This window comes from Panthera tigris, chromosome X (genome assembly GCF_018350195.1).
Source record: "Panthera tigris isolate Pti1 chromosome X, P.tigris_Pti1_mat1.1, whole genome shotgun sequence".
Taxonomy (NCBI): domain Eukaryota; kingdom Metazoa; phylum Chordata; class Mammalia; order Carnivora; family Felidae; genus Panthera; species Panthera tigris.
In genome coordinates this window covers 39,257,129-39,273,175 of record NC_056677.1, presented here as the reverse complement: position 1 = coordinate 39,273,175, position 16,047 = coordinate 39,257,129, and the positions used below count along the sequence as shown (strand labels likewise).

The window sequence follows — 16,047 nt, the reverse complement described above, 5'->3', positions numbered from 1 at the left end:
TGCCTATCTCTCTGTTTTTATCTTTATTTTTCCTTCCCTTCCCCTATGTTCATCTGTTGTGTTTCTCAACTTCCACATATGAGTGAAATTATATGATACCCGTCTTTCTCTGACTGACTTATTTTGCTTAGCATAATACCCTCTAGTTCCATCCATGTTTTTGCAAATGGCAACATTTCATTCTTTATCATCTCCAAGTAATATTCCATTGTGTGTCTGTGTATACCATGTATATATATATATATATATATATATATATATATATTATATACCACATCCTTGTCCATTCATCCATGGACATTTGGGCTCTTTCCATACTTTGGCTATTGTTGATAGGGCTGCTATAAACATTGGGGGGCATGTGCCCCTTTGAATCAGCATTTTTGTATCCTCTGGACATATTCCTAGTAGTGTGATTGCTGGGTCGTAGGGTAGTTCTATTTTTAATTTTTTGAGGAACCTCCATACTGTGTTCCAGAGTGGCTGCACCAGTTGGCATTCCCACCAGCAGCGCACAAGGGTTCCGCTTTCTCCTGTCATCCTCGCCAACGTCTGCTGTTGCCTGAGGGGTAACGTTAGCCATTCCGACAGGTGTGAGGTGGTATCTCATTGTGGTTTTGATTTGCGTTTCCGTGATGAGGAGTGACGCGGAGCAACTTTTCATGTGTCTGTCGGCCATCTGGATGTCTTCTTTGGAGAAGCGTCTATTTGTGTCTTCTGCCCGTTTCTTCACGGGATGACTTGATTTGGGGTGCTGAGTTTGGGAAGTTCTTTATAGATTTTGGACACGAACCCTTCACTGTTTAAGTACCTCCAACAGAGTCATGGGATCATTTGTCTAGACAATTCGACACTGATGTTTCTGTTGTCGTAAGAACCCTTGCAATGAGGACCCTGTTGGCGGCTGGTGATGTTTTTTGAGCAAACACGCGCGAGAATGTGGATAAAAGCCAACCAAACATCAAAGAACTCATCGGGGAAGTTAGGCCTCGTGTACTCAGATTTTGGTTTCAGTTGCTGTCATGTCCACAATGAACAAACGCTTTTCCTTTAGCACCAGTGTGTAATCTGGGTGTAACGTATCTTGTGTATCGTGTTAATACATTATATTCGGTGCCATATTAATCATTTATTAATTAATATTAGTTCACATGGTGTAAATTATTACTATAATATAAATATTTTGCAGAATATCTAATATTTTATATGCATGTATATATACAAATACACGTGTGTGTACATATATATACATACATATGAGATGTAGTTCAAAGAATTGGCTTATGCAATGATGGGGGGCTGAGTCCGACACGGGGCTCGATCCCACAAACTGTGAGATCATGACCTGAGCCGAAATCAAGAGTCAGACACTTAACCGACCGAGCCACCCAGGCGAACCCATGCATAGCTTTTTCTGTTTTGTTTTGTTTTGTTTTTCTTAATTTAAATTCAAGTTAGTGAACAGACAGACTAGTCTTGGCTTCAGGAGCAGAACCCAATGACGGGGGGCTGGCGAATCCCAGATCCACAGGGCAGAATTTCTTCCTCCCCGGGGAAATCTTAGTTTTGCTCTTAAGGCCTTTCAGCTGGTTAGATCGGGCCCACCCACTCTATGGAGGATAATCCCTTCTCCTTTAAGTCAGCTGGCCGTAGATGGTAACCACATCTCCAAAATCTCTTCACGGCGACACCTAGATCAGCATTTGGTTGAAAACCGGGCTCCATAGCCCAGCCAAGTTGACACGTAAAACGCCATCATGGTGACATACCCGTATTGGCCGATGTACAGACTGTTAGGGATTGCGGAGGAGACGTGTGACCATCGCTGTCAGTACCACCCAGCACAGATGGCCCCTGGTAAGTGGCCGTGTGGCAGAGCAGAAGCCCAGTCACTAGCAGCACAGCATGAAGACTTTGACCGGCTGCCCGGGTGCCCCGGGAGATGGTATGAGGCAGGAAATGCAAAGATAAGGAATCCAGGCACGCTTGCGACTGGCGGGGCAACAGAGGACCAGGCTTTGCGTTTCCTTTAACCTCTCACTGGCAGGTGCTGCGTTAGCCCTGTTGAGAAGGGAGTGGTGGCTTAGAAATTCCAAAGCAGTGGGCGATCCCCGAAGAGGGTGCCTTTGGCCTGGGGATGAATCATGGTTTTACTGAAAATGCTTCGTTTCCCAATTCTGTTCGCCGTGAGCCGAGATAATCGCGGGCTTGCACTTGGCCAGAATACACCACAGACGGAACTAGTTGGAGCTCCACTCTGCGGGTGGGACCCCGAGAAGCAGCCGCCTCCACCATAAAGGGAGTTGGGGTACGAGATGGCTTCAGAGCCTTTTCTGGCCATTGTTCTAGAGGCGGGCGGGGGGGGGGGGCGTGCTCAGAACCTTCTCGGCAAATGTATCAGTTATGTATTGCTGTGTAACAAACCCTAGTGGCCTCAAACAACGACAACCATCGATTTTGTCCAAAAACTTGCAACTTGGGCAGGGCTTAGAGGAGCGAGCTCACCCAGCTCCACGTGGCATCCCCTGGGGTGGCTCAATACAGCCACCAGGAGCCATTTCCAAGATGGCTCAGTCACGCGGTGGCACGTTGGGGCTGGTGTCAGCGAGGCACTCCACTGAGGGCTGCTTCCTCTCCCTGCGGCCAGGATTTTCTTACGGCATGGTAGCTGGGTGCGAGAAGACAGCCAAGGAGAAGCTGAATCACCTTTCATGGCCAAGGCTCGGCAGTCATGTGTCATCACTCCCCTAAGCATGCCAGTCACTAAAAGTGAGTCACCCAGGCCAGTCCATGTTCCAGGGGAGGGGAATTAGACTCCACCCCTTGAGGGGAGGAGAGTCGAAGAGTTTGCGAACATGTTTTAAAATGACCACAGCTGGCCTGCCTGTGTGGCTCAGGCCATTAAGCACCTGACTCAATTTCAGCACGTGTCCAGGGTCCCGGGGTTGTGGGATCAAGCCCCGTGTCAGGCTCTGTGCTAAGCATGGAGCCTGCTTGAGATTCCCCCCCGCCTCTGTCTCTCTCTCTCTCCTGCCCCTCTCCTCCATTTGCAGCCCCCCAACTCTCTCTCTTTCTAAAATTAAAAAAAAAAAAAACCTCAGCAAATGGCATCCACCCTCACGTTGGGTGTTATCTCCAACATGTCCCTTTTTCCTGCCCCTCCTCCCCCATCCAGCCAATCGCCCAGACTTATGGATTCTACTGCCGACGAATATCTTCAAATCAAAGCTTTTCATCCTCCCCTCTCACACCTGGACCACTGCATCTTCCTGATTTCCCTGCGTCCACTCTTTCTTCCTGTGACACTTGGGATTAAGTTCAGTCGCATATGACAAGAAGTTCAAATCACAGTGGCTTACACAAGATCAAAATATATTTCCCTTTTACATAAAAGAAACAGATCCAGGGGCGCCTGGGTGGCTCAGTCAGTTAAGCGACCGACTTCGGCCCAGGTCATGATCTCGCGGTCCGTGAGTTCGAGCCCCACGTGGGGCTCTGTGCCGACAGCTTGGAGCCTAGAGCCTGTTTCGGATTCTGTGTCTCCCTCTCTCTCTGCCCCTCCCCCGCTCATGCTCTGTTTCTCTCTCTCTCCCTCTCTCTCTCAAAAATAAATACACATTAAAATTTTTTTTTAAAAAAAAGAAAAGAAACTGACACCTGAATGTCCAGGGATGATACAGTGACTCTATGATTCTCGAGGACCCAGGCTATTTTCATTTTGCTGCTCTACAACACTCAGCATGCCCTGGTCCAAAATGGCTGCCTAATCACCAGCCATCGCTTCCGCATTCTGGGGGGGGGGGGGGGGGGGGCGGGGAAAGAATGAAGAAGGATACACCCTGTCCCTTTAAGGGTCCTTCCCAGAACTTTCTCCATATATTTCATTGACCAGGACCCAGTCACATCACCACACCTAGCTGCAAAAGAAGCTGAGAGAATGCAATCTTTAGGCAGCCATATGCCTCACTAGCATCCAAGAGCCCATAACTAGAAGACACAGTTCTCTGAATCTATCCACACTGCACCCAGAATCATTTTCCTCAAGTGCGTATGTGAGTATATCACTTCCCTGCTCAAGGCCTTCAGTGGTTCCCAGCCCTTCGGGATAAAATTAACATTCCTTAAAATGACCCCAATGTTCCTGCCATCTGGCCTCCTCTCTTCCCACTGTCACTAGCGTATTCTCTCTCATCTCAAGGTTTATTCAAGGTGTTCCGTCTGCAAAGAATCCTCTCCCACCCTCTCTGTGGGGTCCCTCTACCCATGCTTCCGGCCTCAGCCGAGACGTCCCCGTCCTCCAAGATTTGATGAGCCGATAGATGTGTTTTCGTTTCTTTTAGAATCGCGCAGAAAAACTGGGCTTTTGGGTTCAAGAAAATGTTCGCGTTTCTCAATATTCATACTACATGCCTCCCTCGGCTCTTGCAAGGCGTAAATAAAAGAAGCCACTACCTGTGAGGGGCTTAGAACGGCTCCTGTTGTACAGGAAGCGCTCAATAATTATCATCTGTTATTATTGGCCAAATATAATATGGCCTTATATAATATGGCCGTATATAATTGGCCATATATAATATGGCCAAATCGTGTCCTACCTCTTCCAGAGGTATTTTCCCGGGCATTGGGCTCACAGAAGAGAAGAGATTACTTATCTCCCCCTGTCCCCAATGATTATCTGTAAAGGTGGAATTTCAGGCTGCCGGGGACAGAGATCAGAAGCAAAGAGATGTTCTTGTAGCTTCAAATCATCTGTGGACTCCACCTGGGTAGCTTATGGGGACAGAAGTGGGGCAGGACCTATTCAGGGGAAATGGTGCGGATCTAACAGATCAGGTCCTGTCTTAGCTCGGGCTACTGTAACAGAGTAGCATAGACTAGGGGGGGTTAAACAACGGAAGGTTATTTCTCACACTTCTGGAGGCTCGGAAGTTCCAGGTCAAGGTGCCGGTCCATCGGCTCCTAGGGAAAGCTCTCTCTTCGTGTGATGCTCCTGTGTCTCTTCTTTTTTTGAGAGAGAGCGAGAGAGGCAGAGAGAGAGAGAGAGAGAGAGAGAGAGAGAGAGAATCTTAAGCGGGCTCCACGCCCAATGCAGAGCCCAAATCGGGGCTCAATCTCACGACCATGAGATCATGAGCTGAGCCGAAATCAAGAGTCGAAAATCAAGACTGAGCCTCCCAGGTGCCCCAACATGTCTCTTCTTATCTAATCCCTTTATGAAGGCTCCACCCTCGTGGCCTAGTTACTTCCCAAAGGCCCCACCATCTGATACCATCCCGCTGGGGATGAAGGTTTCAACATATGAAGTTGGGGGGGGGGGGCAGGGGGACAAACATGCAGTCCCTACCCGGTTCAAATCCTGAATCCAACCCTTGCCCACACTCTGAAGACTTCCAGTTCCTCGGTTGCAAAACAAGATGCATAATGACACCTACCTCGTGGGTGCCTGGGAGCATGAAATGAACTACTACACGGGGAACACCCAGCCCACTGCCTGGCAGGTGGTGGGTTAGTCCCCACTCCTCCCAGCTATGAACATTCCCGAAGGATGGAACACACAGGAACTGGACCCTCACAGACTCAGAGGTGCAAAAATGGAATGGTCTTTAATCTGCTCTCTCTGAGCTCAACTCCCGCGCTGTCACCCCTCTGGGGAGTAAGCCGGGGCATCTGAACACCGTCAGACGACCCCAGTCACATTCCATCATGCCCAGTCACTTCAGAATTTGGACCAGCCCCCTCCCTCCCTGGGGAGTCCGAGGGCTCACTGGGTAGTTCAACATGGTACCATGGTACTATCCATGGCAGTTCAACAACCCTCCGCACTGGCTTCTACCAGTCAGTTCTGGTCATCGTCAGGGGGCAGAGGCATGCTGTGCCCTCGGCCGTGGTCTAGCCATGTGGGAATGTGACCAACTGTCTCGGGTTCCCAGTTTTAGCTCTGAAAGCTCCATATCCCAGGAAACTCTCAGTCCCAAGCAAACAGGGATGGTTGAGTCTATCTGTGCCCCCTTCAACCTCCAAGACGCTCAAGGCATCTCAAGGCTCCCAGTGATCCTTCCATCCTCCTGGGTTCTGGTTGTGGAGATGGCGGGCTCCAGGCTGCCACCCCGGCCCCATGCTAGGATGTCCGGGGGCTCTGGAGAACCCCCCCTCCACCTCGCCACCTACCCCAACGGCTCACTCAGCCAGAGCCTCCGCTAGGCGGGCAGCCCGGAAACACGGTCTACAGACACCTGTGGGACACTTTTGGCCCTGGACCTTTCAGGCTTTGGTTTGCAATCTTCAAAGCCAGGCTCTTAGAGCTTGAAAATCCTGTTCTCAGCCACAAAGCCTGACTCCTGTTCCCGCTGCTATCATTGGCTATCACCCCTATCCTCTGTGCTGGGAGTTTAAACTTCTTTCATGTAATAAAAGCCGATAGCGTTTACTGAGTGCTTACCGCTGGCCAGACGCTCTTCGAGTATTTTACACCTACTGGTTTATTTCATCCTCATGATCTCTTATTACTGGCACCCTCGCTTTAGACTTTAATCCAAAGTACAGAGAGACGAAGTAACTCATCCAACGTCACACAGCTAGCCGGTAGGTGTGGGGCTGGGGCTGAATTGTGGCCAGCTGGGCCCCAGGCCCCTATTTTTAACTCGCTTTTATCAGTCGGTTGGGTTCATTCTCTTGGTTCAGCGTGAAGAGAAAATGGCGGCAGGGTGGCAGGTCACGGAAGGTAAGGATAGGTCCGGACCTCCCAATTTGATCCCAAGAAGATGCTCACGTGTAACACCACAATCGTGGTAGGTGTCACGAGACGGTGAAAGGAATCGAAAAGGTCAGTGAGGGCCGCTCTGGTCAATTCGGTGTGAGACTGGCTCTCCTTGGAGGGGCACAGTGGGGGTGTGACGGTGGCCAAATGCAGGATCTCTAACACGTTCACTGCCTGCTGGGCTGTGCCACCTGCCCAGTGCCCGCTTACCCTGCCCCTAGGACAGCTCATCCTTTCTCCCTGGCCCTCGGGGTCTCCCCCCCAGGCCCCCCCCCCAGCCCGAGCCCATGCAGCCCCTTACTCTCTCCATCCTCCAAATCTAGTGTCTCCTCCCACCATCAGGGCCTGCCTGTGTCCCGTCCTGACGGCTCCCCACAAGACCTCAGCAGCCTTTCCCCCTCCTGGGGTCTCTCCCACCCACCTCCCACAGGGCCTGCCCAGTCCCTTCCTGCGCTGCCCGTCACAGCGACTCCTGGACCGTGTGGTCCGACGCTACGCCGAGGTGGCCGATGCTGGCAGCATCTTCATGGACCACTTCACGGACCGCGACAAGCTACGTCTGCTCTACACGCTGGCTGTCAACGCGCATCCCATCCTCCTGCAGGTACGCGGGGACTCCCCCCCCCCCACCCTGGGGAGGGGGTTCAGGTCGGGCTCCAAGGGGGCCAGCCACGGGCTTAGCTCTCTTCCCCTTTACAGCAAGCCTTGGGGCCACACCTCCTGGAGATGAGCCCCGCAGCGATGCTTAGAAAGGACAAAACCGTGGAAGTACCCTAGATGTCTACCAATAGGGGAATGGGCAAATAAATGAGGGTGCACTTGAACTTGGGGATACACTGATCAGTAAGGCAGTCATGGTGGCTCCCCGTTTTCTTGTAGTTTCCAATCCAGTGCTGGAGGCAGCCACCGAGCAAGTCAACAAGCATCCACAGAACATGGGGAGCCCAGTCGCACCCATTTCCCCCAAATGCCAAGAATCAGGATGCTCACACCATGGGCACAAGGGAAACTAGGAAGTGAGGGGAAGGAGCGGGAAAAGGAGGAGGGCTACAGAGAGGAGGAGGGAGAAAGAGGAAGGAGGGGGACAGAAAAGACATGGAAGGGCGCCTGGGTGGCTCAGTCGGTTAAGCATCCGACTCTTGACTCTTGATTTCGGCTCAGGTCATGATCTCGTGGGTTGTGAGTTCGAGCCCTGCTGTCGGGCTCTGCACTGACAGTGTGGAGCCTGCTTGCGATTCTCTGTCTCCCCCTGCCTCTGCCCCTTTCCCGCTCATGCTCTGTCTCTCTCTTTCAAAATACATAAACGAACATGAAAAAGCAATTAAAAAAACAAAAGAACGAAAAGAGAAGGAAAGGGAGAAGGTACAAGTGGAGGAAGAAGACGCCCCAGCAAAGACACTTGATATTTATGATCACAATTAATTCTATAATTATTAATTTCATCATGTTAATGTAACTTTAAGTATAATCATATGCTGTTGTTAATTGTGCATAATTAATAATTATTGTTATATTAATTAGATTGCATATTCTATCATATATTAGTAACTGATATATTAATATATTTCTCATCTATAATTATTTGATATATAATTATTTATTATATATCATATATTAATATATATTAATCATTATGCATAATATAATTTGTAAAATATAATAATAGAATATAAAATTAATCATTATGCATAATATAATTTATAAAATATAATAATAGACTATAATATAAAATTAATCATCATGTGTAATATAATTTGTAAAATATAATAATAGACTATAATATAAAATTAATCATCATGTGTAATATAATTTGTAAAATATAATAATAGACTATAATATAAAATTAATCATTATGTGTAATATAATTTGTAAAATATAATAGAATAGAATATAAAATATATAAAATGAGTTATAATTCTATGATAGCATATATAATAATATATTAATAATCATATGATTTGCTATATAACCATTAATATATTAATGTATAAGTTACTGTGTCGTGAATGTATATTTATTAATACATACATGATTACTATTTTGAAATATAATGAGCTACTCTCACTTCTTGAGCACCTGTCAGGTACTGGATATTGTATTGAATGCTTTACATCACGACCACTCGACAACTGCACAGAAATATTATCATTGTCCCCCTTTCCAGATGAGGTGGGTGGGGCTCCGAGATATGAGGTGACCTGACCACAAGTCACTTAGCTAAGGTCAGCAATGGGACCCAAACCCAGAGCCGTCTGGACCCAAATCCAGTGCTGGGTCCGGACTCTTTCCGCTAAAACCTGCCTAGTGACCCCCGAGGGTCTTCTTTCCCGTTGTCCCAACCTCAGTGGTGGCAGCCAACTCCCAAGAGGCCTGGGCTGGGACCCTCCATCCACGCAGGGCTGGGGGAGGGGAGGGCAAGACCTCCCTCTACGGCAATAGTGGGAGAGCCTCACAACATGCGGATGGGTTAAAAGGGGCAGAAGGCCACAGAAAATCATCAGAGAGGGGAATCAGTTCTTTTTCTTAAAGAAGGAAAATAAGAAACAAAAAGTGGTATTTATCCTTTCTGCCGTTTCCCCCTGGTTTAAAGAAATACCATTCTAGGGGCGCCTGGGTGGCTCGTTTAAGCGTCCGCCTCTTGATTTCGGCTCAGGTCACAATCTCACGGGTTCATGGGATCGAGCTTCACATCGGGCTCTGTGCTGACAGTGCGGAGCCTGCTTGGAACTCTCTCTCTCTCCCTTGCATTCTTCCTGGCTCATACTCTCTCTCTCAAAATAAATAAAAAGGAAGGAAGGAAGGAAGGAAGGAAGGAAGGAAGGAACTATTCTAGATACAGCTGCTTCAATAAATAGTCAAGAAAAGACCAGCCAGGATTCCCGCCTCCCTCTGTCATTTCCCAAATCCACACAAGTGGTGCTCTTGTGAGGACACAAAGGACATCCGCTGGGGGCTGTATGCTTCCCTAGATCAGTGTCAGGCTGTTGGAAGGTTCCAGTTTTGGGAGTGGGGGGGCATTTGTGATTAGGTAGTTACCCAAACCAGGCAGATTCACCCAGAGTCAGTGCCATGGTTCCCAAAACTTGTGCCACCAGGGGCCACTTTCATGATTTTGGCTCTATCCCAGAACCTGGTGCCTGTGCTGTCATTTTAAAAAATATTTTTCTCTGGGGCCCCTGGGTGGCTCCGTTGGGTAAGCATCCCACTCTTGCTTTCGGCTCAGGTCATGATCTCACGGTTCGTGAGTTCAAGCCCCGAGTCGGCTCTGCGTTGGCAGGGAGGAGCCTGCTTGGGATTCTCTCTCTCTCTCTCTCTCTCTCTTTTTCTCTCTGCCCCTCTCCTCTCTCTCTCTCTCTCTCTCTCTCTCTCAATAAATAAACATTTAAAAAATATTTTTCTCTTTAAATAAGCCTCTTTTTTTTTTTTAAGCCCATGGCCTCTTCCTAGGCACTGGTATCTGTGAAATCCCAAATACTGGTCATATTTTCTCGACTCTTCAACTCTTAAAAAAAAAAGGGGGGGGGGGGTTGAGGGCCCCGTGGCGGACGCGTTTGGAGACGGAGGGTGCCCGGTAAGGCTGATCCCTCTGGGTGCTGCCGGTGAGAGGCAGGGGAACAGGTGTCCCGGCAAGTTTTTCTCTCTCATCCTCTAATGCGTCCTCCTTCCCGCTTCCAGATCTTCCCCGGCGCCGAGGGCTGGCCGCTGCCCAAGTACCTGGGCTCCTGCGGCAGATTCCTGGTCAGCACCAGCACCAGCCCTCTGCGGGAATTCTACGGCGCGGCCCCGGACCAGGCGGCCGACCTGGCCTACCAGCTCCTCGGGGTCCTGGAGTCCCTGAGGAGCAACGATCTGAACTACTTTTTCTACTTCACCCACGTCGATGCGGGCACGTTTGGCATCTTTAACAACGGGCATCTGTTCATCCGGGATGCCAGCGCCTTGGGCGTCATCGACAAGCAGGAAGGTACCCAGCGTGGGCCCGGCTGAGCAGCTGTCAGAGGGGAAGTCAGGGTGACAGGAGGCAGGGAGGGGTGACTGAGTGGGGAGGGGGAGGTCCCACCCCGGGTCTTTCCAGTCTCTGGGTGTCACAGTGAGAGCAGCCCACGGTCGGCGGGGGCGGCAGGGGTGGGGGGGGGGTGTCAGCTGTCACGTAAAATGTCCTTCTCCCCCGTTTGAGTCTGTGCTCCGACTCTATCTCTAAAGGGGAACTGGACCTTGGCCATGGAGGCATTTTGCATCGTGGCCCGGCCCCGACTGCACCCTCAGGGCGCTGCTGTTGACCCAATTCGGTCTGGGCACACTGGGACTCGCCCTGCCCCCTCTTCGCACACACACCACCACCGGATCCATTTTCTCAGAGCCTTGCACATCAGATGCTTCTAGCCCTTATCTGAAACTTACATATCTGGCTGATTCACTGGTACACGTTGCCATCCATTTCGGCACTTTCGCTTTGTAAAAATGTTCAGACTAAAAACCACGGCATCAATTGAGGTGTATGAGTGAATCATGTTTCTCCCCATGTGCCCCGGCTCATCCAGGGTTCTAGAACTCTTGGAACATCCCAGTTTCTAGCCGTGACCGGATTTTCCGAACCCAATCAGAGGACAGAGGATTTTCTTCTCTGATCTCCGATTTTGCTTATACGAGAAGGCCTACGGAGACAGGCCGGTTAAGCCACACTTGCTTCCTGATTTGCCTTTATTAAGAAGAATCAAGTCAGGGGGCGCCGGGGTGGCTCAGTCAGTTGTATGTCTGACTTGGGCTCAGGTGGTGATCTCACGGTTCATGAGCGCGAGCCCCGCGTCGGGCTCTGTGTTGACCTCTCAGAGCCTGGAGCCTGCTTCGGATTCTGTCTCCCTCTCTCTCTCTGCCCCTTCCCCACTTGTGCTCTCTCTCTCTCTTTCAAGAATAATAAATATATAAACATTAAAAAAAAAAAAAAAAGAATCAAGTTAGAAGAAATGAGTCTGGTTCCATAATACTGGGGATACGAAAACTATTGCGCCTGTCGGTCGCACTGAATGCATATTCTGAATCACCTGTTGTTTCTCCCAACTCTGGACTCAAAAAGAACCAGTGGATCCGGTTCTAGCGATTTCTGGGGCTCGCCCATTGAGTCATTATAATGGGAGCATCGCAGTGCGGATGCGAGCCCTCTGATTCGAACCCAGCCTGTGGCAGGGACAAGCGCACGCTCCGTGCCCAGGCTTCATCCTACCGCAGCACAGAGAGCCCGTCCCACTGTTGTTCCCAGCCGGGACCATTGTGTCCCCGACGCTCTGCATCTGGTGACTGGACACGCCGGGGCGCTGGCCGCACCATTCACCCCGCAAGTCTAACCAGTGGCGCCCCCCGCCGGTTGCAGGGCGTCTAACATCTCCCATCTCTCTTCCAGGCAGCCAGGCGGCCGCCGGGGCAGAAGAGAGTCCAGACATCTTCAGCTGCCTGGTTTCCGGCTGCCGGGCCCCGCTGCCCTCCTGCGACGCCGTCCCCGAGAAGCAAAGCCTGGTGCTGGTGTGTCGGCGGGTGCTGCCTCAGCTTCTCCAGGGCAAGTTCCCCTCCCCCGTGCAGGACGAGATAGACGCCGCCCTTGCTCGATGTGGGGAGGATGCCAGCCCAGACCCCGAAGTCCTCGGGGCCGCCAGCCGCCTGAAGGACCTCTTGAGGCCCCTGAGAACCTGCGACCCCAGATTCGCCTACCGCTACCCGGATTGCAAGTATAATGAGAAGTTCTGAGGGGCCCGGGGCCTTTGGTGGCCAGGCGGGGACCACATCCTTGGCTCCTCCCCCCCCCCCTCCAGTCGCGTGGCTGCAGGGTGCAAAGAGGTGGCTGTGTCCCCAGACATTAGGAGAAATGCACGTTCATTTCCCAGGACCTGAGGAACCTGCTGACAGCCAGAGGGGGCTTGTGTCACACGATGTGATTGTCCCAGGGCCAGGCGGTGGCAGACTCGGGTGTGGACACTCCCTGGACCTCTCGGAGCCTCAGTGTCCCCTGTTCTCCATCAGACTCACGAGTTCGTGAAAGAAGACAGGGGGATTGTGAAGGGTCACAGACACCTGCCGGTGGTTACAGAATGTTCCAGAAGTGTGCGCAGGCAGGGCAAATGAGACAGAGCCGTGGAGGTGGGGGCCGTTGGGAGGGAAGGCAGGGGGAGGGGGAGGCCCTCTGGCCAAGACCCTGTTAGACTCCAACCAGAGGGGCCCCCTGCCTGCTCTCTGTGTGCTCCCACTGGCCCTCCTGCCGTGCTCCCCACACTGCCACGGGTCGGGGGGAGGAGACCCATGGACAGGGCCACACTCCGGGTGAGCCAAGGGTGAGAAGCGATGACGGGTGGGCTGGGGGTGGGGGGGCGATGTGTCGGTCCAGGAGCTCCGAGAAGCAGGTGTCAGGACAGGGGTGAGAGGGGCGAGAATCGGATTCAAGAAGATGCCCGTGTGGAAGGCAAGAAGGAGCTACTCAAGTCTGAGCCCAAGTGAGGGAGAGACGGTCAGCTGCACAAACTAAAGGAAGGTTCAGCAGGGCTGCTGGGGTTTCCTGGAGGACAAGCCAGCCGTCAGAGGAGCCCTGAGTCTCCCCAGGCCAGACGGCCCTTATATCCCGGCTGCACTCGGTCGCTGGCAGGAAAACAGCCTGCCGCGAGCGTGGCCTTGGCCTAACCGCCAAGATGGATTTCTCCCTGGAGCGGGAGGTCTGTGAGGACACCGCAGCCACAGCCAGGGCCCCAGGCCAGCTCTGTCATCACCAACAGCCTCCAGTGCAGGAGGCTAAGGAGTCTGAGAATGTGCATTCCAACTTGACCTTACAGGTCATTATAAAAATTTTGGTGGGGTGGGGGGGGGCGCCTGAGTGGCTCAGTCCATTAAGCGTCTGACTCTTGACTTCGGCTCAGGTCATGATCTCACAGTACGTGAGATCGAGCCCCGCGTCGGGGAATGTGCTGACAGCACAGAGCCTGCTTGGGATTCTCTGTTTCCCTCTCCCTCTGTGCCCCTCCCCCTGCTCGCGTGCTCTCTCTCTCTCTCTCTCTCCCAAAAATAAACATTTAAAAAATAGTTTTTCAAGGTCAGCCAACAAAACATACTCTATTCGACAGTCTGTCAGTTTGCTTCATACCTTTGAGATATTTAGCCACATACTATGTGGGCCCCTGTGTGTAGTCTTGCCCGGCACCTCAAACCTCAGTGGGGGGCTCTTTGGACCTTTGTCCAGCCTCCCTGTCAGCCCTCTCCTCTCAGGGACCTCCCAGTCAGCCTCCTCTTTCTTCCCTCTGAATCACCACCTTTAGGTCAGAATGCCTGACTTAACAGGCTTCACACGGCAGACGGGGAAACTGAGGCCCAAGGAGGAAGAGCGACTCGCTGAGATAGTTCCAGAACTCCTGCTACCAGTCCACGCCCCTCCTACCTTCCCCGTCACCTGCTGATTTTCACCCTGTCCTAACCACATTGGGTCCCTTCACTCACATTCAAAGATGGGCCAAGAAAAGTCGTATTTGTGGTCCACCAGATTGGTTGTCTTTGGGGTTTGCCCTTCGACTGTTCCAGGCACTACCCCATCCCCCCATCCCCAGGGCAATGATAATAGTGAGGATGACGGGCCAAGCTTCTGGAAGGGCAGGGTTGGGCTGCCTGAGAGTCTTTGAGACCGTTGCCCTCTGGCTTGGTCTGGAAGGGCAAGGATTGACCACCTTTCCCAACACCTTGCTTTCAACCCAGCGAAACTGATTCTAGACTTCTGGCCTTCGGCACTACGAGACGATACATTTCTAGCAGCTGAAAGCCACCCATTTTGTAGTAATTGGTTCTAGCGGCCACAGGAAACTGACACGCGCCCCACACTCTGTCTTAGCGTCTGCTCCTCAAGAACCTGACCTGCAGTATTCCCCAACGCCAGTCTATAGTGACAGGTTCCAACGCCGGACCTGCCCACTGTATGCACCTGTACCCAGGGCTGAGGTTCAGATGGTTCCAGATCTGTGTCCCAGCCCGCCATCCAGCTGGGAGCTCCCTCAGCATGGCGGTGACATGGGGTCCTTTTGTGTTCCCCACGGCAACCGGGCTGGGCACAGAGTGGGTGCTTGGAAAATGCTCTTGCTGAGGACAACGACTGCGTTCTCCAGCCCTTCTGGCTTGGTGTTTGTCACAGACCGTGTGCTCTAGACGAAATGTTTGCGTCGCCCCAGAATTCCTACGTTGAAATCCTACCCCCCCGGTGTGATGCTGCTTGGTACTGGGCCTTTGGGAGGTGGTTAGCTCCTGAGGGTGGGACCCTCGTGGGTGGGATTAGTCCCCTTGTAAAGGAGACCCCAGAGAGCCCCCTTGTCTCTTGTGCCAAATGAGGACGCAGTGAGAAGATGGCCGCCCACGAACCAGAGAGTGGACCCTCACCAGACACCAGATCTGCCGGCGCCTTGATCTCAGACTTCCCAGCCTCCAGAACTGTGAGAACTGTGAGAACCGACTCTCGATTGCTCACAAGCCACCCCCCGCCCCCAGTCTGTGGTGTTTGGTTACAGCAGCCCGAACAGACTACGACATTATGCTGGCCATAGACAGGACAGAGGGGCTTCCTTGAGAACGGCTCTTTCCCCTCGACGGCCGGGAGATGGGTTGAGTCAGCACTCAGGAGACTTGGGTCACAAAGATAATCATTGTGGTACATTCTCAGTCCTCGGGAATCCTACTGGAGGCCTCAGAGTGTATTGCTGAGTTTTGCTAGCCACCGCCATTTTATAGCAGGACCAGCTACATAATCTGGGGGGGGGGGGGGGCGGCTAGTAGAAAACGAAACAGTGGGGCCTCCTGGTATTGAGATTTGCGAGACCACAGAACATTAAATTAAGTGCAAGCCCTGTGAGACTGTACAGTTTGCATGGCCCGTGAAGCTGGTCCTGGGTGCTTGAGAATACTAATTGTTAACCTTGGTGTAGAGGGCTCCTGGGATTCACTGGGGTCTCGCTTGACCTCCACAACCAAGGGGACTAGGTGTGGGATCAGAGGTGATATACAAAACACTTCATCACCACCATGGCCAAGGAACTGATCTACGAGAAAGGACTCCACCGGCTGCAGCTATGAGGTGGGCTGTTCAAAGGAGAAAACTAGTTCAGGCAATTCACTCAGAGTGACAGTTTTTAGGTCCCTCGCCTTCCAGACCTCTCCTGTAACATCTGACTTCCACCCGTAAGTGATTCCGTGAGCCTGACCATTTCCTCTAGGGTTCAACATAAATATTTTGTTGGATTCGTGTTCTTTCTGGAAAGATCTACAGCCCTGGAATCAGA

The 16,047-nt window shown here is 51.6% G+C and overlaps 1 protein-coding gene across 1 annotated transcript in view; it reads left to right on the top strand.

Annotated features, from left to right (window-relative positions):
- The window catches only part of DIPK2B (divergent protein kinase domain 2B), a 45,837-nt gene extending 32,190 nt beyond the window's left edge, over nt 1-13,647 (top strand). The window contains exons 3-5 of the mRNA XM_042974864.1: nt 7,188-7,361; nt 10,433-10,721; nt 12,156-13,647. Coding sequence (XP_042830798.1) covers nt 7,188-7,361; nt 10,433-10,721; nt 12,156-12,496 — 804 coding nt within the window. The 3' untranslated portion in view covers nt 12,497-13,647. The remainder of the gene's footprint in view (nt 1-7,187; nt 7,362-10,432; nt 10,722-12,155) is intronic.
- The last annotated feature ends 2,400 nt before the right edge of the window (nt 13,648-16,047 follow it).